This window comes from Sparassis crispa (genome assembly GCF_003851025.1).
Source record: "Sparassis crispa DNA, contig_000002F, whole genome shotgun sequence".
In the NCBI taxonomy this organism is placed as follows: Eukaryota; Fungi; Basidiomycota; class Agaricomycetes; order Polyporales; family Sparassidaceae; genus Sparassis; species Sparassis crispa.
In genome coordinates this window covers 2713232-2734657 of record NW_020939749.1, presented here as the reverse complement: position 1 = coordinate 2734657, position 21426 = coordinate 2713232, and the positions used below count along the sequence as shown (strand labels likewise).

Here is a 21426-nt window from a genome sequence, read left to right as displayed (position 1 = left end):
TTCGCGATTGCGCAATGGCCCACTTGACGTTGTTGACAGAATAATATCGCGTGGTCTGGAAGACGCGGTCACCATCCCGCCAACACGCCCGACGTGGTCTGCGAGCTCCGCTGGTGCTGACAGTCAGTGGTCGGGGATGCCGTTAGTGAAGTATACACGTCAGACGCGCTGTGGGAGACGCGTATCTTGTAATCGGCCGCTGCCCAGCTGCAGACTCTTGCTTGCAGTCCTCCACCTCCTCCATGCTTAAGCAGGATTATGTCCTCCTCTCCTCCCACCATGATCGCCTCCCCCTTCACCGTGGACATCCCCAGCAGTCGCATAGGACATTCTGGAGAAGCCTCTTCTTCGTATTCTCTGCTCTGATCCTGGTCGGCTTACTAACTCGACATTCACTCTCTCGTTTCTGTCATGCCCGCCTTCACCACCAGGGCAGCTCACGACGGCGTGCCCCGTCCAACACACGGAACCCTGCATATATCGTAGAAGCCACCAATGGCGCGGTCGCCAGCGAGAATGAGGTGTGTTCCCAGATCGGCGTCGATACGCTCAAGCTCGGCGGTAACGCCGTGGATGCAATCGTGAGCACGACCTTCTGCATCGGCGTCATGAACATGTTCTCGTGAGTCGTGCACCGTTCCTCCGCCTGCACGCGGCGTTGATCGCACACCCAAGTTCCGGCATCGGGGGAGGGGGATTCATGACCGTGCGCATTCCCCCCTCTTCCCCAAACGCGTCCTCGGAAGTATACAGCATCGACTTCCGCGAGGCAGCACCCGCCGCGGCGAACTCCACGATGTACGTGAACAACCCGATCGCGTCGCTCATTGGGGGTCTCGCCGTCGGCGTGCCTGGCGAGCTGCGCGGGCTACAGGAGGCGCACAAGCGGTGGGGCAGCTTGCCCTGGAGCACCCTCGTCCATCCCAGCGTCGAGGCTGCGAAAGGATGGCGAGTCCCCAAAGAACTTGCGCGCAGAATCCATATGCCGGTGCGACACCGTGTGCTTGAGCTGACGCACAGCCTGGGCTGAACTGGAGCAGGTTTTCTGTGATTTAATGCAGGATAATTCAGATTGGAGTTCAATCTTTGCTCCCGAGGGTAGGCTGCTGGAAGAAGGCGATATAATACGCCGTACGAACCTTTCGCGTACGTTGGGCACGATCGCAGCCGAGGGTCCGGACGCATTTTACAAAGTATCTAGCGCTGGTAATGAAGACGCGCGTACTCTACTAACTCACTTCTACCTCTAGGGTCCCATCGCAGACGCCATCGTGGAGAAAGTTCGCGCTAGTGGAGGCATCCTGACGCACAAGGACCTCACAGACTATCGGGTGCGCGTAAATCGAGCTCTGCAGGGGACATATCGGGGCAGGAAAATCTACACCCCTCATCCTCCGACATCTGGCCTCGTGCTAATGCATATGCTGAATTTAATGGAACATTACGACGACCTCACGGAAGAGGGAAGAACCCTACTAAACACCCATCGTTACATTGAAGCGATGAAATGCAAGTTTCTAGCCATATTAAAATTTCACTGGCTGACCAGCCTCGCTCGTAGTCGGGTTCGCGGCGAGGTAGGCGGGATATTGTGCTAGGAAGTCAAAATCATCATTGAGATGATGATGCCCAGGACTAAAGTCTCTGATCCAACTTCCGCTGATGATCTAGATCGTATGTCTGAGATTCCGACCAAGAAGTTCGGCCAAGAGATTTTTGGCAATATTACTGACGTGAGTCCTCGCGAGCGTTCTACAACTTGTGCATTCTATCCGCCAAATGTCGGAAATGCCGTTAGACAGTGGCATCTCCGACATTTGTCAGAATAATGTTGGCTGTAGTTTAAGAGTCCTGATGCATTATGTAGGCCCAAACCCACTCACCTGAATACTATAACCCGGTCTACGACGTTGTCGTCGATCACGGAACGGTATGTAGAGCATTTCATTTTGAGAGTTACGGTCGAGTAATCTGAGATCCCAGAGTCATTCATCCATAGTCGATAAGAACGGAATGGCGGTTGCATTGACATCCACTGTTAACTTGGTATTTGGATCCCAAGTCATGGACCCTATCACAGGTGTGATCCTGAACGACGAGGTAGGTGCGGCCGCATCTCCATCAGATGTATCCTCAGATGTTTGCAGATGGATGATTTCTCCACGCCCGGCATGCCAAACGCATTCGGACTGTATCCGTCTCCTTGTAAGCACACGACTTCGCGTTCGTCGCTTGTATCTGATGCGCCTCAGACAACTACCCCGAGCCGGGAAAGCGCCCGCTCTCCTCAACCACCCCGACGATCATGGAGCACGAGGACGGCTCGTTCTACCTCGCAATCGGTGGATCTGGCGGGTCAAAAATATTCCCCGCGGTATTTCAGGTGATCCTGAACCTCGACTGGGGAATGGACGTCAGCGCGGCGATCGAGCACGGACGCCTGCACGATCAGCTGTACCCGCTGGAGGTCGAGGCAGACAGTGTGTACGACCCGGAGCTGCTGGAAGGGCTCAAGATTTTGGGACATAATGTGACTGGTGAGCGTTCCCGTTCCCCTCGTGTGTTCACATGTCGATTGCTATGCAGTGTCGAACATCAATCGCGTCGCGTCTGTCGTGCAGGCAGTCGTGAAGAAGGGGGATACGATATACGGTATGCCCGCAGCTATGTATGCCCCGTCTTCGCACCATGACTCACGCTCTCGTTCGGCAGCTGCAAGTGATTCGAGGAAGAACGGGATTGCTGCGGGATATTGACATTGTTTTACCTAACCTAATAGATTCCGTATTACGCTTCGCTCCGGTCATGCTGCTGGTAACCTGACGACTGGCAGTGTCTGGTCGAAGGTGAGTTTTTCCACCCCGTCCATCGTGGTGTGCATCACGTGTGGGGGGAGTGCGTCGAATACTGCACTGAAGCCGGGTCGCAGCGAGCACGGTCCTCGCGTGCCGCTGCACCTGCGGATCTTCTTCGTGATTGCAATTTAACCGGCGCGAGAAGAAGCAAAGGAGATGTGTCGTTTCGCGGCCTCGTTCGTCGTGGGTGTGCTCACGCGGTGGCGACGAGTCTACTAGCGAGACGGAAATGCACCCTGGGGTAAATCTCGGAGTTCGTGCGAACTGCGAGAATCTGCCGACTGCATAAGGCTGAGGTCCGCATGGGCGACTTCGGGCCTTTCGCTAGTATAAAGGTCGGGTCGGCGCGTCCTGCAGAGCGAGTGTCTCTGGCTCTGAGACTAAGATGTTTGTGTGTCTTGCTGCTCTCGCTTTGGCGGCTGTATCTGTTGTGGATGCGGCGGTGCTGCCGGTGAGTACGAACCGGAACGTGCATTGAGCTCTCACTCAGCCAACGGTGGCCTTGCTAGATTGCTCGGAGAGGTGGGCAACGATTTGCGTTGACGGGGCACTTAGCATACTCATTTCTCGACCGCAGCATCCGTAACAGGCTTCGTGAAAACCTCAGGGACAAATTTCACGCTAAACAGTGAGCCATACACCGTCGTAGGGTAACCTTTCTCCCCCTGGTGCGTAAGTGCAAGCTCACCGTTTTCTCGCAGTGCCAACTCGTACTGGGTGGGCCTCATGGGCCTCACCACCGCGGAGATGGACCAGGCGTTCTCCGACATCGCAGACGCTGGAGCGACCACGGTGAGAACTTGGTAAGTAGCCGTTGCCGACGTCAGATTGTCTGCTGGAGATGACGCAGGGGCTTCAACGACGTGACGACGCCGAGCGGCGACTATTACCAACTGTGGACTAATGGGACCGCTACGATCAACTACGGTTCTACCGGGCTCGAGAACTTCGGTGACTTTTGTGCTGAAATTGGAATGTGTGCCGTGGCTGACGCAGTCTGTGCTATGTCTTACAGATAATGTCGTCGCTGCTGCGAAGTCATACGGCATCAGGCTCATCGTCACCTTGTTGGTGCAAGCCACTGCACCTGTGGTAGAGCCCAGACACTAAACACATTTTGCAGGACGAACAACTGGGACAACTATGGTGGCATGGACGTCTATGTCAGCCAGTTAACAAATACGTCATACCACGATCTGTTCTACACTACGCCCTCTATTATCGTGAGTTATTGCGAATCTTTTTGTGGCGCGCTGGTTATTAAATAACGATGGTGCACCAGGCGGCATACAAGAGCTACGTCTCCGCATTCGTGGGTCGCTATGTGGACGAGCCGGGCATCCTGGGCTGGGAACTTGCCAACGAGCCGAGGTGCACGGGGTCCACTGGGTATGCGTGCGTATATTTCGAGTCGAATAACGGCTGATGCGCAGAGGACAATGTAGTGTCTCGACGGGGAATTGCACCACGACGACGATCACGCCATGGGTAGAGGAGATGTCGGCGTACATCAAGTCCATCGATAGCAACCACCTCGTAGGGTTGGGCGACGAAGGATTCTACAACTTCCCTGGTGCGACGGACTGGCCGTACGCGTACGCATCTTCCCTGTCTGCATTTGATGTGGTCACGGAAATGACCTGTTTCTTAGAGGTGGTGAAGGAATAGACTTTAATGCTAACCTCCAGGTCTCCACTATTGATTTCGGCACTGCCCATGTGAGTTCGGTCAGCATTACTCGCGAGGATCGCACGATAACTTGATTCTCCCACAGCTGTACCCGGTTAGCGTGTCTCCCCTTGTCCAGAGTCCGACATAGTCCTGACCGCTGTGCGCAGGGATCGTGGTCCGAGTCTGATCCCATCCCGTGGGGCGACACGTGGATCGAGTACCACGCGCAGTCGCAGCACAACTACAGCAAGCCCGTGTTGTTGGAGGAGTTCGGGGTGCTGACGAACATGACGGACACGTATACCTCTTGGTATTCAACAGTTCTGAGCTCTGGGCTTGCTGGCGATCTGATTTGGTTAGTATCCATTTCGTGCGCGCTGTTGCGTTGCTGAACCCAGGGTTGAAGGCAAGCTGGCTCATACCTTGCAAGTGGCGCGACGCCGGACGATGGCTTTACTGTATGTTACTCCGAGCGACGTTTCTGTGTTCGTCAGCTGATTTGGGGTCCAGATCTATCCTAATAACACCATCTACCAGCTTGAGGCTTCCTCCGCGCAAGCCCTGAAGGTCAGGAATGGGTCGCCTGTGTAGTTCTGCCTCATGGTAGAGCAATGAATGGACTCTAGTTTACGTGTGTTTGACAACTCTGAATGGACAATATGCGTAATCTCAACGTGAAGCGTGAGATTCAAATTTTCGCTGAGCGCGGGTGGCTGGCGAAGTAATGCAAGATATTGAGACGACTCGCGTGCTGTCGTGAATGTTTCCTGTCGTTACTCGCTCCAGTGTACAGTTTCTCGGACTTACACATAGCGCACCGAACGGCTCGTAGTGCGTTGGTACAAAATATTGGTCCAGCCAACGCCGTGGTATAGCAGGCTAATGTCCCCTCGTTCCTCTCCCAAGCGCCGATGGTGCGCATTCTGGTGGCATTCCGTTTAGGAACTTTCTGCAGCTCGTCCGAGTCTTCCCCCTCGATGTCTATCTCCGGTCTCGTGTCTTCTTCCCTTTCACGCATATGCGTCTCCTCGTTCGACTCGGACACGGGTCATGGATGCGATGCCTCTTCCCAGACAACGGCATCCATGACCATTCTGCAGGACCCATCTTTGACCGTACACCTTCTCGGGGCCATTCTCGAGACCAAGTCTGGGATAGCCTCCTTATCTCGCCTTGCACGCACCTGCCAGGCACTGAAAGAGCCTGCACTGTCGCTTCTCTGGAGAGAGCTTCGTGGTCTAGCTCCCCTCATCGCCCTCTTCCCCAACGTTATTCAGCGCACCCTTCGGGGTCGCGATTCGGTACGCCGTCATTCCTTTTTTAATGAAGAATTTCTCTATTCCCAACTAAGGCTCTTGAATAGATCCGACCGAAAGATTGGTCTCGTATCCTGTCATACAGCACTTATGTGCGCAGCCTCGTGTGGACCTCCTGCGATGCCCCATCGTATTTCTGGTCTCTGTTAGAAAGTAGTCGCGGCAGACCAGACTATATCCTACCAAACCTCACTTCTCTGGAATGGGTCGACACGTCTGCGGGAAGCCTGGAGCATTGCCAGTTGTTTTTAGGCCCTCAGTTGGAGTATATTGCTCTGCATCCTGGAGCCGTAGCAAATACTGGGTTGATGAACAACATAATGCAGCAAATCGCGACCCATAAGCATCTGACGACCATATCACTCAACTGCAGGACCATTAAACCCATTTATTTCTTCGTCCATGTCGTGTCTCCGCAGGATGTTATGTGGGAGAACGTCATTTGGGAGAATGTGAACATGGACAATGCACCCTCACATGGTCCGTTCATCAAGTGGATCTTCGCTCTTCCCAGGCTGAAAACCTTCATCTGGAGTGAAGCCGGGTCTCTTCGTAGTATCACAGAAGAACTCCAATTCATTGACAAATCCGAAACTACTACTCTGAGTTTCTCCGTACTTCCAACCCGTGCAGATGATGATGATAGTCATTCTGCTGGATCTATTCTCCCCATTGACTCATTCCCACAAGGCTATCATCGTACATCGTTCGCTCAAGCCGGCCTGTTCCTTAGTCTGCCCCCCACAACAGAACATCTGGATTTCAAAACGGAAAAGATACCACAAGTTCAGCACACAGTATTCAATCCTGATGGTCCTCAAAAGTTTGCATGTCTGATTCGCCTAGAGTTGTCTGCACACGACCTCGATGGTTTAGACGTATTCCTTAGGCAGCTCAGAAACCCGCTACGCGAGCTCGGGCTTACAGTCCTAAACGAATCGTTTGGATTTTCATGGTACTATGTATGCATCGCCATTTGCGAGCATTCCGGGGACACATTGCAGACCCTGCGGATCCGCAACTCCATAGTGAAGGCGTACCAGACTCTAGATCTGACTTTACTTGTTCCTCTGCCATATCTACAACATTTAACCATCGACTTCCCTCATCTCGAGCCTGCATTCGAGGACGTAGACGTTGTTGACATCTCGACCACCTTGCCCAGCCTTGTCGAGCTGAGACTCTCTCCTGTCGTGCGTTTTCCCTGCCAGAGTAAGACTAGGTGTCGACTTATTTGGGACTATGCGCTCTGGGAATCGCTAGAGGGGTCGGTGAAGTACGAGGAGCTTTAGAAAAAGTCTAGCGCAAGTTACTGTGACCACTTATTGGTACGTAGACCGTCCCCATTCATTGGTGTTAATTTTTTAATTAAAACCTCTGATGCGGCAATATCAACAGGCCACCATTTCATTATATTTTCCCACTACATTCGCATTCTCACCGCCTTCTTTCGACTACTCACTCCCCATCTTAATTTCTTTCCGCATTGCGTGACGGGCTCTCAAATTCATGTCCAGAGCTAGTTTCAACCTCGTATGTTCTCCTGGTCATTGCCCGTTCTGTTCGACTATTCGCCCCTCGCCGACGCCATTGCTGAGTACTCCCTACCCAGTTCACATAACGAATGACCTCGCCTGTCGACGCGCTATCCTCTGTGGATGGAGATGAGTCTTCCCAGGCTACTGAGCGGTCGCACGGTCTGCACAATGGATATCGAGCATTTTGCATTTAATATCCGGCTCCTCGAACCACACGACATTCGTTGAGCCCAATTCGGGTTGCTCTACTCCAGCTTTTGGTCACCGCAGTCGCGATGATTTACTTGATCTCCACTATAGGATATGCGTCCACATGAATATTTGTTTTCCATACCCTCTCCACCCGGTGAAACGCTTCCACTGTAATTGCACTAGACATGCTCGAGCTTGCCGCACACTACCAGCCCCCAGATTATGATATTCTTCGTCACCTCTTCAGCTTCTTTTCCGCGCAGGGTTTCAAGGGCCATTGTGACATCGCGGATTCAGCACGCGTACGCGCATTCTTTTATCCTTCAGCAGGGACGTCCCGTGGAGCGAACTTCCGGATTTCCTTCGTTTATGTGGCGCATACCTTACGATATGCGGAAACGACTACAAAATCACTGTGAGCGCTCCTCAGCTCTATCCGAACAACGCCGGATGCCGTGCAAGTGGGGAACTGGTCGTCTGTGTAGCTATGCGTCATGGTTCGGAAATGAAGACTTCCGCTGGTTTGTAGGTACGTGTAATTCCAGCACCACGCTGGCCAAAACAAATGTCAGATAGACACAGACGACGCATACACACTGGACCATGCTATGAGATTCCTGAGGTTGTTCGCTCCAGTGCATCACTGGCAGTCTGGCCCATAGCAGGAAACATGAAGCACCTCGTAATCGGACGGCAATTCTTTACTTATACCTTCCTATTCGTCGTAAAAGCACTAGGGGATTTATCTCTGTGTGTATTCGATATTCTGCTCAGAGGTAGCAACAGGCAAAGGGCGGCCGATGGTCAGTTCTTGCTCGGAGAGCAAGCTCTCCCGACCCAAAAGTGAAAGTGTCCTTTTTACACAGTTGTTGTGCATTATTTGTTTTGTGGCAATTCTGTCCGCTCCCGTCTCCGAGCAAGTTCCGCCGCCGCCTGGCGGCTCCTGGCGGCCTTTCGAGTACTTAATTGGTATGCTCTGGCGCGGCGGCACGATCCGCGTGTGATCGGCATCGGGCACGACGATCTCATGTGACACAGCGTGACTGCTTCAGTACTTGAGCTGCAGCCCAGTCCAATCGCCCTTACCTGTTCGCCCACCCTCATCAACCCTGAGTCCGTCGATACCATGTCCCCCGTCTATCTTCATACCCGCCGCGTCTTTTTCTTCCGCTCCCGCAGCTCAACGAAGGGAAGCGCGCCCACCGAGAGCAATGGCGCCGCGACGGTGACGCCCGCGGTCACCGACTTGCCCTCCCACGCTGGCGACATCCCTGAAGCCGCCCAGTCGCCCCCAGCGCCCGCTGCGGACGCGCTCAAGCCAGCTGATCATGACGAGAAGGGCTCCAGTAGGCCCACCGACAACGGCCGGCGGCGGTTCACATGGCTCGCTGCCAGTTTCGCGAGCAAGACCAGCAATGACGACGAAGCCAAATCCCCTCCTACTAAACTCTCAGCCGGGCAGGAAAAGAAGGAGGGGCATAAGCTCACAGACGCTGCCGACGCCACGCCCCCGCTAATCCGCACGCGCTCGCAGGAGCGCGCCCGGCAATCCGCGATGGTCCTGCGCGACGTTATCGTCGGCCCGTCGTCCCTCGTGCCGGTAAAGGCGAAGAAGTCTAACGCGGCTGAGCTGGAGAAGGCCAAGGCGCAGCTCTTGCAGCCCAAGACGGCTAACAAGGTCATCGAGCAGCTCAGGCAGCTACCCTCCTCTGACGAGGCCGTCGGGACGACTCCGAGCGGAGAGGCGGTGGCTGCACCGCCTAAAGGTCCTATACATGCTGTTTGTTTATTGTATACGGACAAGGAAGCCCATGAGAAGCACTTTGCAAAGCTCGTTCAGAGTATGCCCAGCACAGAGGGCGCGGAGACAGCGCCTGCGGCGACTGTAGAGCGCGTGCACGTCGAGTCGCAAGAGATCGCTAGCGTGGTTACTGCGCCACTCACCCAGTTGAGGATGGTCTTTTCAGAGATTAATGTCGAGAGCTTAATGCAAATGGACTTGGGCATCGGCGAGCCTGGCGATGGTCCAGGAATCTTGAGCGGCGCTGTCCCCACTGCGGAGACAATTATCAATGGGGTTGAACAGATCACTCCACAGCTGATGGCGCTCGGCTATGCGACTGGTAAGGCTGTCTTGCCTGACCATACTGGTGCGTTGACAGCCGTCGCCGTTGAGTTCAAAAAGGTGTGGTAAACTGATACTGGAATTTTGTAGGCATATACCCTCCGACCGACCGCATGTCGGTGATTACTTGTGCGTTTGAACACTCATACTTAAAGCTCGCTTTTAACATCCGCTTGCAGATTGGTGGGGGTTTGAGGTCGTCATGCCACGCCCTTCCATAGCCTACCTTCAGGTATATCCCATACTCTTCCGAACCCTTTGTACTTGTTTTACCCCATCATCACACAGAATGTTCCCTCTGTTGCGCATGCAGTGATGAACTTCCTCACCGCGCTGGCGATCGTGCAGGGCGGCGTGCGGGAGATCCTCCCATTCGTGCGCTACATCTCGCAGTTCGTTGACACTGAGTTCAAGATGATCAAAGAGCAGGACAAGGGCAAAGGTGTCATCTGTGCTGCCACTTGGTAATGTTTTCTTGAGTACGCAGTATGTGATATTTGGCTTGACAATGGGTTCGTGCAGGATCATGCCTGCTGCACTTGTGCCCCGGCCGTGGGACTTCTCTCAACCGCCCGCGAAGGTGACGCAGCCGTCTGTGACTGCTCCAGCAGACATCACTGCCTCAGATACTCCAGTCGATCCTGCTACTTCCATTCCTCAAGGGCCTGTGCCCATACCCGCGCAGACAGAGACAGACGTGCCCGTACCCAGCGCACCTTCCGATGTTCCTCCCACCGGAAATACGGTACCCCTTTCCTCTCCGAACCCAGCCTATATTGCTCCAGCCTCGGCTATCCCTGTTTCCGAAAAGGCTGGAGAGGCCCTAAGCATTGAAAAGCCTAGTGCTGCTGAGGTGCCTGCTATTGCTGTAGCGGCGTGAGCACTTCTGCCGCACTACTAGATTTGTCTATTGTTGTTACTGCGTAGATTGGACCTGTTGTATCATTTCACTGGGACATTCTCTTCACTGGCTCAAGTTTTACATATTGCATTCATATCCACTTTTTCGTGATTCCCTCTGTATTCCTGCCGGTACTTCCGTCCTTCTTTTGTGATGACTGTTCATGACCTGTTATGATGATACGTGTGTATACGACCATACAACCATATACCTTACAGCTATTTAGTACCTGTTGATACCTGCTTGCATGTTTGTAAGTTATACACACTGTCTGTATGTTGTGTAGTGATGCAGTTCAATTTACATAAGTTTGCATCTGAGAACATTGGTTCCACATGAGCCTTTCAGAGATTTTCACCTCACTACTCTTGGCATAGATAGGAACAACTCTTCCTATCTAGAGGCTGGTTAACGAGCCTACTCTCAGCTATGAGGCATCTTATGGCCACCTCTCTATTCATTATTTCAGGTATTGGCACTGCCAAGCTTGTTCCATTAGGGTATTTGAGAATAGAAAATATGTTGTAAGACACTGTAATGGCCAGCAGTCATCTCAATCAATTCCGGCATTACAATAAAACCATAATATTGTAAGACCCACTCTAGCACCTGAGGCCGCTATGATGCTGGCCCGGCATTGACTTGTTACAATACATTACAAGGCCTTATAAGTAGGATTAGAAAGTTCCGACATGTGTCTACCTCAGATATCACCAACACCAACTAAACAAGTGATTCAGCATCTATTTGGCACCTTGAAATGCACTGGATTTTTTCCTGTCAAAATAATGGCTGTTTACTCTCTGACTTGGTCAGGTTATAAGACAGGGACTTAAGTGATTTTCCTTCATATGAGAAGTTCCTAGCCACACACCACCATCTACTCTCCTGTCACCAGCAACATCATCGGCAATGTTGAGTATGAATTCTTACTTTAGAATTATTTTATTTCTTTGTAAGCTTCAAAGTCAGTACTTTTCTCATGAGTCAAACTCGTTATGCTGCATCAATTAGAAGGCACACTGCTGTGATATAAGTATGGGCCCTTTACATTCAGCATATGCATATTGACTAACAGTTGACAGTTACAGAATTCATGTGATATTTTGTATATCATCATGTCTGACAGAGCCAAGACAGGTGTTGCAAATGCATAGAACTGATCTGGTTCAATCAGAGATGAGGTAACCTTTAAATAGAGGGTTATGCTAGAAACAAGACCAATATGTCTGCAGCTTATAGTCTTATTATGAGACCAACCCACAAAAATCACAGAACATTGGACAATACAGGCTTGTGGTTTGTAACTGTCATTACTGTGGTGGAATTGAAGTACTGCAGTATTTGTGTCAACAACATGTAGATGTGGATGCCCATACATATACAACTATTGATGTGTGTGGATGGGCAAAGGTGACTACTGGCACCATCTTTTCTTCAAGATCTTGTGGGCTAGCATAACATCAGGAAAACCCAACTTTTACTTAAAGGTGTCCTTATGTGACTTAAATGCACTTATGGGCCTTAAATAAGGTAAAAAGTACAAAAAGTCCATAAGTCATATTTCCTTAGAGACTTAAAAGTCAACTTTTGGGAACTTATGGGCCTTAAATAAGGCAGAAAAGGACAAAAAGTCGGAATAAGTCCCATAAGTAAAAGTTGGGTTTTCCTGATGAAAGAGATGGAGCTGTTTCTCATAACAGCATGACATTGCAAACTTGCAGGAATTATGTGTCAGGTTCACACAGGGGTCTAGGTTGAGGAAGCATGCTCAGTCTGAAAACTTCTTGGAAATTATCATATTTTGAGTCTCTCCATTCTGTGCTCATTCAGCATTCACCTTCTGCAGTTTGTTCAGTACAGGCTTCAAGATTGCAAGAAGTGGAGAGGTTAGTCATTCTCTTTGATACTATAGATGTCTTCTCTCAGCACAATGACAACTTTGTAGGCTCTAGTAGATGACTCACTCATATTCTCCCACTTTCTGTGTGCACCCCTACTATTCAATTTCATTCTATGCTTTGTGACATCAGTGTTGATAGTGCAGAGTTTAAGCCCAAAACTTCAAGAACATAAACTGGGCTATTATGAGGATTCAGATAATGAGAAGGTGCAGCAAGTGCACAGCATGTGACAGATGAGAATGATGTTTTGGATAAAACACAATCCAAAACAAAATCCTCCTGAGGTCACCAGACTTAAACAAAGTTAGAAAATATTTCTTAGTATATTTAATGTAGTAATCACTTGGTTATCTGGTAGTAATTGAATGTGAGAGTGTGTGAGTGAGTAAGAGGGAATGTCTGTCTTATATTAAGACAGAGAGTATGACTGAGTAATAAGTGACTGAGTCGAAGCCTGTCTGTCGTTCGGCAGATAAGAAACACTGGACGGCAGTTGAGAACAGAATCAAGATGAGGATGTATTGATGTAAGGAAAGATGGGGTGTGAACTATGTGTAAGAGTAATGTATGCGGGGGAGGGGAAGTCATGGGAGTGAAGGGGGAAAGACGAGATGTTGACATGTTGACAGTCATAAGCCTATATCGTCGATGGGTGACAGCAAGACAAACATAAGCAAAGCACATCATGGTCATGTGATCGTGATCGTGGTAAGCAGCAGGCTTACACCACCCGGCGTGTGTAAGAAAAAGTGCAGGGTAATGAGTAAGTGTAAGTGAGTAGAACAAGTGTAAGTGAAGAAGAGATATTATCAGCATCAACATGCGCCAGCAAACAGGTGCATCAAAAACCCAGTGGAAAAAGCTACCATGTAGTTGGCCCAACTCCATCAGAATCCAGCCACCAGTCGAGTGCTTCGCAGTGTTGTAGTTCCAAAGTTGGGAGCCAACGGTCTTCTTCGGACCCATAACTGGTCCACCGTACGAGGAATTGCCATCCACGTCCACATTGGTGTGCATCGATAATGCTGTCGATGAGGTACTCCTGCGTGCCTTATGTGGTCAGGACAGTGGGGGGTTGTTCGAGTTCGTGGGTAGGGAAGAGTGACACATCGTTGGAACAGTGGCATTTGAGCTCGGAAGCATGGAAGGTGGGGAAGATGTGAGGGTGGTTGGGCATCGCAAGGGTGTAATTTGAAGTTGCTGTGTGTACGTCAGTTACTTTATATGGACCATTGAAGCGAGGAAGGAACTTGGCGACACAAGCATTACTTTTGTTCTTGTATTCTCTTCATCAATGGAGGGTGGACAGCATGACGAGATTGCTGACAGCGAACTTGTCATCAGGACCCGATAAAGGTTCATGAAGTACACTTGATGTATCTTCACTTGTAAAAGATTGTCCTTTGTGTCATCGATATCAGTGTGCAAGCATTCAATGAAGTGGAAAGCATCTGCCTCGGCTGTGGAGAGCTCTGCAGAGGAGCAAGGTATGAGTGGCTGAATGACGCGCGGTAAGCGACCGAAGCGAAGATGAAAATTGGAGTAACCAGTGGATGTGTTAATGGTGTTCATAATGTCGAAATGGACACAGGGTAGGGTGCGGAGCCATTCCTTCTGATTATGGTGGACGTGGTATCGGATGGCCTGGTTGATAGTTTTGTTAGTGCGCTCACTGATGCCATCGGTCTGGGGATGGTATGTGGTGAAAAGTTTCAGCTTGACGCCGGTGAGCTTGTGCAGAGCTGTCCAGAAATGAGAGATGAAAAGTTTGTCACAGTTGCAAACAATGTTCGTGGGTAGGCCGTTCTCACAATACCAGTGGTCGAAGAAGAGAACAGCTAATTGTTGTGCGGTGATATCGACTGTGGTGGGAACAATGCGAACATCTGAGTGCAAACAGTCCGTAATGGTGAGGATGCAGTTGAAACCATCCTCCATGGGGAGGGGTCCAATAAAATCCATCGCAACACAATTGCTGCACTGATCAGGTATTGGCAGCGGATGAAGCGGTCCCACGGGGCATTGTGTTCATGACTTATTTCATTGACAATCAGCGCAGGAGGGAATATAAGAATCTTCGAGGTTGCGCTGCATGTTCGGCCAGTAATAGCAATTGTGAAGGGCTGCATACCAGAACTGAAATGACTGAGACAGTCGTGCGCCAGTCAAAAAAGATTCTTGCAGATCTCTGCGACACGTGGGATGAGAAGGCGGTGACCGATGTACCAAAGACCATTGGATGTAGTGACACCGAGCATGGAGGAAGTGGTGGCTATGGCCTTTTGGCAGAAGGGGTCAGTGGCATAGCCTGCACAGATGGCATCCAGAATAGAAGCATCAGCAGTGATGGAGAGGACTGCTGTGGAGGAGGAGGAATGCATCTAAAGTACGTGAGGTGGCGATGAAATGGGTGGTTCATTCTCTCCTGGAAAGGCATTTGGAGTGACGCGCAAGAGTGCATCTGCGACGGAGTTGTCCTTGCCACATATGTAAACTATATGTAGGTCATACTGAGACATAAATTCCTGCCAGTGCAACTGTCGGTGTGAAAGATCACATTAAGTGTCGAAGTTTTCAAGGGTTCAGTGGTCAGTATAGACAGTTACAGGCATGCCAATGAGGTCAGATTGCCAGTGTTTGAGGCCACAGATGATCGCGAGCAATTCCTTTTCATGTATGGGGTAATTGCATTTGGGCCCTTTCAGTTGCATTGAATCGAACATGACGGATCATGCAGTTTCCCAGGTGAGTCCGAAGCTGAGCGTGGCACCTGTGCACCAATCACTAGCATCGCAAGTGACGAAAATACAATTTTCACCTGGATTTCCATGGTCAATGACTGTCAAGCACTCACGACTCACCATAAGTGATTTGATGATATCAATGCAGCCTGGTGCTGATCAGTCCAGGGCAGAAAATGTTGTTTCACTTTTTTCGTTGTGAGCGGTGTGAGCACAGTAGTATAATCTGCGAGTTTTGGCAGATAGCAGGAGATATAGCATACTAAACCGAGGAAGGAATGGACATTGGTAGTCAACTGGGGGCAAGGCCAGTTGAGAATTTTGTCAACTTTAGATGTCTGTGCTTCAACACCTCGTGCTGAAATGTGATGTCCCAAGAAATCAACCTGGAGGCAGAAGAACTCGCACTTTTTGGGATTGCAGTAGAGTGCAGATTTGTGTAGAGTTCTGAGGATCAGAGGGACATGTTGTGCATGTTCCTCCACCGAGTCCGACTAGATAATTATGTCATCCAGATAAATGTGACAAAATTTACCAAGGTAATCACAAAGGGTGGAAGTCATGCACCATTGATGAATCAGTGGGGAGTCGCACAGGCCCATGGGCATAGCGAGCCATTTGTACAGTCCTAAGGGAGTAGTTACCGCAGTGAGGTGGACGTCATTGGGGTGAACTTTGGTTTGGAAGAATGAATTGGTCATATCCATTTTACTCCAAACTTTTCCTTTGGTGCAGTTGCTAAGAATGTTTTTGATGCAGGGCAGTGGATAAGAGTCGAGAACGGTGTTGGCATTCAGAGTACGATAGTCGCTGACCCAACGGGGGAGAGCTGTGGGGTTGGCCTTGGGTACAAGGAAAGCAGGAGATGCACATGGTGAATTGGATGGGCGGATATGCCCCGCATCTAAGTGGTCCTTGATCAAAGTTGACCAGGCTTCTTTATACTTATGAGGAGTGCTGTATGAACACATTTTCAGAGTTTGCATTGCATCTTTCAATTGTATCCGGCAGTACACGTCAGTTGGAAGTGCATCAATGTGTGCAATGGGTTCGAACACGTCCTTGAATTCACAAACAATGTCCATGCCCAAGTCAATGAGATGCTGCTGGGCAGCAAGAGTTTCAATTCGTTCATGCATGGCAGACACAGATGTGACACTAGCATGCGAGGAGACATGAATGTCTGGAGGAACAAAATGGGAGGTCGCATTCTGTTTAAGTTCAGCGATGAGTGCTGATCGTGATGATTGAACTTTTAAAACTGTTTCTTCAAGGTAGTTCGTGGCATGGAAGGTGAAGTTTCATTGAAAAGATGCAGGTTCAACAAATTGAAGCTGGTGTCCTTATTAACTGTAGTACGTAACTCGTGATCAATGACAATGCAGTTGTGTGAGAGGAAAGGGAGACCGAGAATTACAGGGGAACAGAGTCCTGGGGCTATAATAGCGTGAACGGTACGGGCAGACCAATGGGAGGAGGGATTATGCAAAGATAATCTAATGTATTCTGACAATTTAATCACGACCTTCTTATCGCCATCTGCCATGGCCATTTCGATGAATTTGGGAACGGGCAACTTGCGCCATCGTAAACTGAGCTGGCGGACATAGTCATCATGGATTAAGACTGTTTGTGAACCGTGGTCAATCAGTGCATTGAACGTAAACGAGAAATCAAGCGCAGGGCCTGAAGTTTTACAACACCAGAAAAGATGGTCTGCATGCAATGGTGCAGAGGTGGAGACAGAGGCATCGACAACTGGGGGCTCATCAACGGCTAGAGAGCTCATCTCTGCATCCACAATGTTCTCTTCCATGGATGACTCGGAGTCGTCAGAATCAGGTGTGAAAACGGTGCTATGATTTGTGGATGCCATCGCGAATAGGAAAGAGCTTGAAGCCATAACGGCCACAACAGGATGAGAAATAATGGAGGGACCTTCATTATCCGAGTCCTGCAGGGTGGTGACAGTGGCAGCAGCGTGAGTGTGGTGACGCTAGGCACTATCGACGTCGCATTGAGACAGAGTACGATAGGTTGCTGTTTCATGCTCAGAACCTGGTTATGCATGATGTTCTCCCAGTCTTCATCAAGGTAGTTGTTGTGAAGTACAGCCATGAAGACTGCGAAGGCCAGGGACTGTATGCGCTCGCAGTCCGTGGTAATCCAATCCTTGATGCAGATGTCACATAGTCCTGCAATGATCTTGCAGACTTGGTCTGCTTCCTTAATGTCATGATAGTCAAAGTAACCTTTGCATGCATCACTATATTCTCAGAGAGCGGTGAGGGTAGGATCGCCTGCGTGAAGGATGAGGACCTTTTCAGAGATGTCCTCAACATGAGCAGTCTCTGTTATGGTGTGGGGTAGATATTGGTGAACATCGCAGAAATCATCGTCCGAGTCTGAACTGTACGACAGCTTGTTGCGTACAGGTGAGGTTGAATTGTCTGACCTCGTGAGAGTGGTGACGATAATCTGGGAGGTGAGGCTGGTGGCGGTGATGCTAAATTTGGACTGGCGTCCTGGTGTGCACGTACTCATAGGGTGGAGCGCATTGCCAGATGTAGTGCTAAGGTAGTGTTGTTGATCGCAGGGCTGCGATGATTAGGTTGAGGTGCGATAGGCAGCTTGACATATGAAGTCAGCTTGGCAGATGATGGGGTAATGTGTGTGAGTGGAGGATGTTGTGGTCAGTGGTGACAGTATAGGAATCGGCGACAGAGGAGGGACAGTGGTCGGTGTAGCCTATACCCAATGAAAGGCAGGGCTAATTATCGGAGATGGAAAATTATGCGGTTAGGGATGTTAACGGCTGGCAAGGTATCTGCGTACAGGCTCGTTGATGATTCAAAAAAAGTGGAAGCCCATCTGTCATTTGACAGATGAGAAACACTGAATGACAGTCGAGAACAGAATCGAGATGAGGATCTTGTGGAGGGGAAATCTGGCCTGAAAGTCGGCGTGCAGTGATTCGAGAGGTCAACAACGAAACGAGTTGGCGCTGGCATGGGAGGACAAGTGTGGGAAAGTGAAAAATGGCTGGCCGCCAATATACTATGATAATACTTTTGAAGGAAGAATATACTTGCGCATCGCTCTTATTCGCATCGCGAAACCCTTGGTAACTTGAGAGAACTATCTCGTGAGGGACTTAAGAGAGATAGAGAAAAGCGGGGAAAAATCTGCCATTCGAAGGAGAGCCGAACTCCTTTTATACAATTTAGCCTCCCCTAACACTTTCTCAGCTTGGGGCCTCCTCGGGCTATGATTCGTTCGTTCGTGAAGGTACGTAGTAGGAGAAATGAGTCGATGATGGCGATGACGCAATGGCTAAGAGGGTTCCGGAATGGGAAGGTATGCTACTAAGAAAGGTAATAAGTCTGGGGGCCTTGTCCACGGCATACTCATGTTTCAGCACGACTTCAGGATTCTTCTCTTCTGCGGGAACAGCCAGGCAACAAGGCGGGAGTCATCCCTATTTGCAAGATGTGTTCTGGGCCCCCAACGGAAGCGGAGAGCTCGACCTACCGTTGCGCCATGACTGTCTTCCGCATCGGATCAAACCATCGGTCTGGCCTCCGCACGAGATAGAGTTGAGTCGAGAGGAATTATTACATGTCATGCGAGCGTCATCGGAAGTTTGCGGTTTCAACAAGAATGTAAGAAAATAATCTGCGTGACCAGTCCTGCTCCGTGATTGTATTCTTGCGCGAGAGTTTGAAAACGAACGTGATGACCTATACTCGAATTGAAGATGTTAATTTAGAGCGTACGGGAATTCTCTCCACCACAATGTATTGATGTAAGGAAAGATGGGGTGTGAACTATGTCTAAGGGTAACGTATGCGGGGGAGAGGAAGTCATGGAAGTGAAGGGGGAAAGACAAGATGTCGACATGTCACCAGTTGCAAGCCTATATCGTAAACGGGTGACAGCAAGACAAACATAAGTAAGCGCGTCGTGGTTATGTGATCGTAATCGTGGTAAGCAGCAGGCTTACACTGAGTAACAAATGACCAAGTTAAGATAACTTGTTTGATGCCTAGAATGCTATGCCTGAACAACACTGTATTCAGGTAAGTAAGAACTTGAGTATAAACCAACTAGTGACTACTGGAGTAAGAAGAATGCTCTGTGCTATAAGAGCAACAATTTTTCTCTAGAAGTTCAAGTGGGCTGCCAGGGTTTATATACTAAAGAAAGTGGGAAAATTTAAATAATAGAAAAGAGCCTTTAATAGAAATAACAATAAGAAATGACTCTGGATAAAACAAAAGAGAGTGGGGGATAATAAAAACAATAAAAAGAATAGAAGCCTACCTCTCTATTGTCCCTTTAAGTGTCAGGCATTAGTCAGCAAAAATGTTCAAGTATTTCAGTGACTGAAAACAGACAGAGTAATAATATAAGCAAGCAGTTGTGAATATTTGAGTATGATATATGAACATATATGAGTGGAGGGGTCGAGCAAATATGATAGCAAGTGCAAGGAAAACTATCTCGTGAATCTTAGACCAATGTTCTCTTCTCACTAAATCTCTCAGTGTCAGCTTCTTCCTTGGTCTTCAGCAAATGCAAAGTCCAACCCATAAGCTTTGCCATAAAGATGAGCTTTGGCATGCATGACCTTGACAGCTTTGACTTTGGCTTTTGTAGCCTTTTTATTGGCTTTGGCCTTACATCACTCCACTTACCAAATGCAATATCTAGAAGTATTGTGTTAGTTATGTGATATTTTATATTGTAACATGTTACCCATGTGTTATCTGCCCCACACTTTAGAATGCAATGTCACCATTGCTGGCTATCAAAGAGAAATCAGAGAGTAAAAAAAGAACTTACACTTAGAGCTTTGTCATCAAATAGTGACTAATGTGGGGTGAGCAATGACAGGCAAAGCATTTGAGGAAGGGAATTTTGAGATAAGTAACATTGATAGTCACCATAACAGGATTGAAGACCATTCTTTCATACTCCTGTTCTGTAACCATTTCTCAACATCATCCATCCTTCAATTTGAACCTTTCCTTTGCCCAAAATCTTGTTGATTGTTCTTACAAAGAATAGACCAATGATTGGGTGTATAATGGCCCAATTGTTCAGGTCGAAGCATGCATTATTAGAGACAGCAGGTTCCGGAGAAAGTAAGTAGTGAGTTGGCTTATTATACTTGTGATGGAAGGATTTTTCATTGAGGATGAATGTGACATTAAGATTTATGTCTGGAGACATGGACAATCAAAGTCTCCAGCAATTATGTGCAAATTAGAAGAGATGATGTAAGTAGGAGTTTCATAAGAAGGGAACAGCAGAGAGAGTGCAATATAATGACAGAGATAGCAGTTAAGAACATGATAACAAAGTGAGAAATGACAAAGAGGATATGCAGTGAAGACCAAAAATGATGACTAAGCACATGACCATGCTTATATTGACATCAGAAGAATCAGAATCTGAGGATATATTTAAGTGATCAGAATTGCTGAATCTATCTGCATCTAGATCTTTCAGATCCAGATTAGATGGTACATGTGGCAGGGATAGGAGTAATCAGAGTGCTGCAACTGCACATCTAAGAACTGTTTTGTCTAATTCCTGCAACACATATGATCCTCTATGTCATTTTTAACATATCTGATTTGGTCCAAAATACCTCTGGCTATAGTTGTCTGTCAGACCTGCATCTCACCTTATGTTACACATTAATACTAATCTCCTGGCTTTAATACTTTCCACTGGAGTTTATATTTGAACCACTTTTCAATCTGATGCTTCAAGTGCAAGACAGATTGATTCAATAAATAATTGATAGAGCATAAGACAGATGCTGATGTGATAAGATCCTTTAAACAATCAAATGCTTCTTATCGCCTATCATCCCATACAAGTTCAGCATTCTTTTATGTTAGTTCAGTTAGTGGTCATGCAATCTTGGAGTAGTCCTTTATCTAAATGTGCATTATACCACATAATCCTAAAAATCTCTGCACATTCTTTGCAGTTTTCAAAACTGGCCAGATAAGAATTTTATTTACTTTTGAATTTCTGAAAGTTATCCTTCTGGGGTGCATGTTTGTCCAACTATAACTGCATGAGGTTTGCATAATTGAGTCCTAAAGATGGAGAAGGTAGTGCCTGCATGTCCTATACAATATATAATTGCCTAATTTTTAAGTTTTC

The 21426-nt window shown here is 48.7% G+C and overlaps 4 protein-coding genes across 4 annotated transcripts; all 4 read left to right on the top strand.

Moving 5' to 3' along the window:
• Nucleotides 1-242: 242 nt before the first annotated feature.
• Nucleotides 243-2756, top strand: SCP_0309210 (Gamma-glutamyltranspeptidase 1; the record flags this gene model as incomplete). Its single annotated transcript, XM_027756306.1, has 12 exons — nt 243-622; nt 676-988; nt 1041-1193; nt 1251-1509; nt 1562-1577; nt 1634-1733; nt 1868-1930; nt 1984-2100; nt 2148-2205; nt 2253-2537; nt 2587-2652; nt 2713-2756. 12 exons carry the CDS (start codon nt 243-245, stop codon nt 2754-2756), a joined length of 1854 nt encoding a protein of 617 aa, XP_027612107.1.
• Nucleotides 2757-3240: 484 nt separating this feature from the next.
• On the top strand, nt 3241-5117 carry SCP_0309200 (Mannan endo-1,4-beta-mannosidase A; the record flags this gene model as incomplete). Its single annotated transcript, XM_027756305.1, has 14 exons — nt 3241-3306; nt 3365-3377; nt 3433-3505; nt 3557-3658; nt 3706-3806; nt 3871-3922; nt 3979-4078; nt 4138-4244; nt 4301-4450; nt 4507-4573; nt 4630-4638; nt 4694-4881; nt 4933-4984; nt 5037-5117. 14 exons carry the CDS (start codon nt 3241-3243, stop codon nt 5115-5117), a joined length of 1161 nt encoding a protein of 386 aa, XP_027612106.1.
• Nucleotides 5118-5437: 320 nt separating this feature from the next.
• SCP_0309190 (hypothetical protein) lies at nt 5438-7134 on the top strand (the record flags this gene model as incomplete). Its single annotated transcript, XM_027756304.1, has 2 exons — nt 5438-5827; nt 5890-7134. The coding sequence occupies 2 exons, from the start codon at nt 5438-5440 to the stop codon at nt 7132-7134; spliced, it is 1635 nt and encodes a 544-aa protein (XP_027612105.1).
• A 1564-nt stretch (nt 7135-8698) lies between these two features.
• On the top strand, nt 8699-10577 carry SCP_0309180 (hypothetical protein; the record flags this gene model as incomplete). Its single annotated transcript, XM_027756303.1, has 5 exons — nt 8699-9722; nt 9788-9826; nt 9877-9929; nt 9986-10161; nt 10220-10577. The coding sequence occupies 5 exons, from the start codon at nt 8699-8701 to the stop codon at nt 10575-10577; spliced, it is 1650 nt and encodes a 549-aa protein (XP_027612104.1).
• Nucleotides 10578-21426: the final 10849 nt, after the last annotated feature.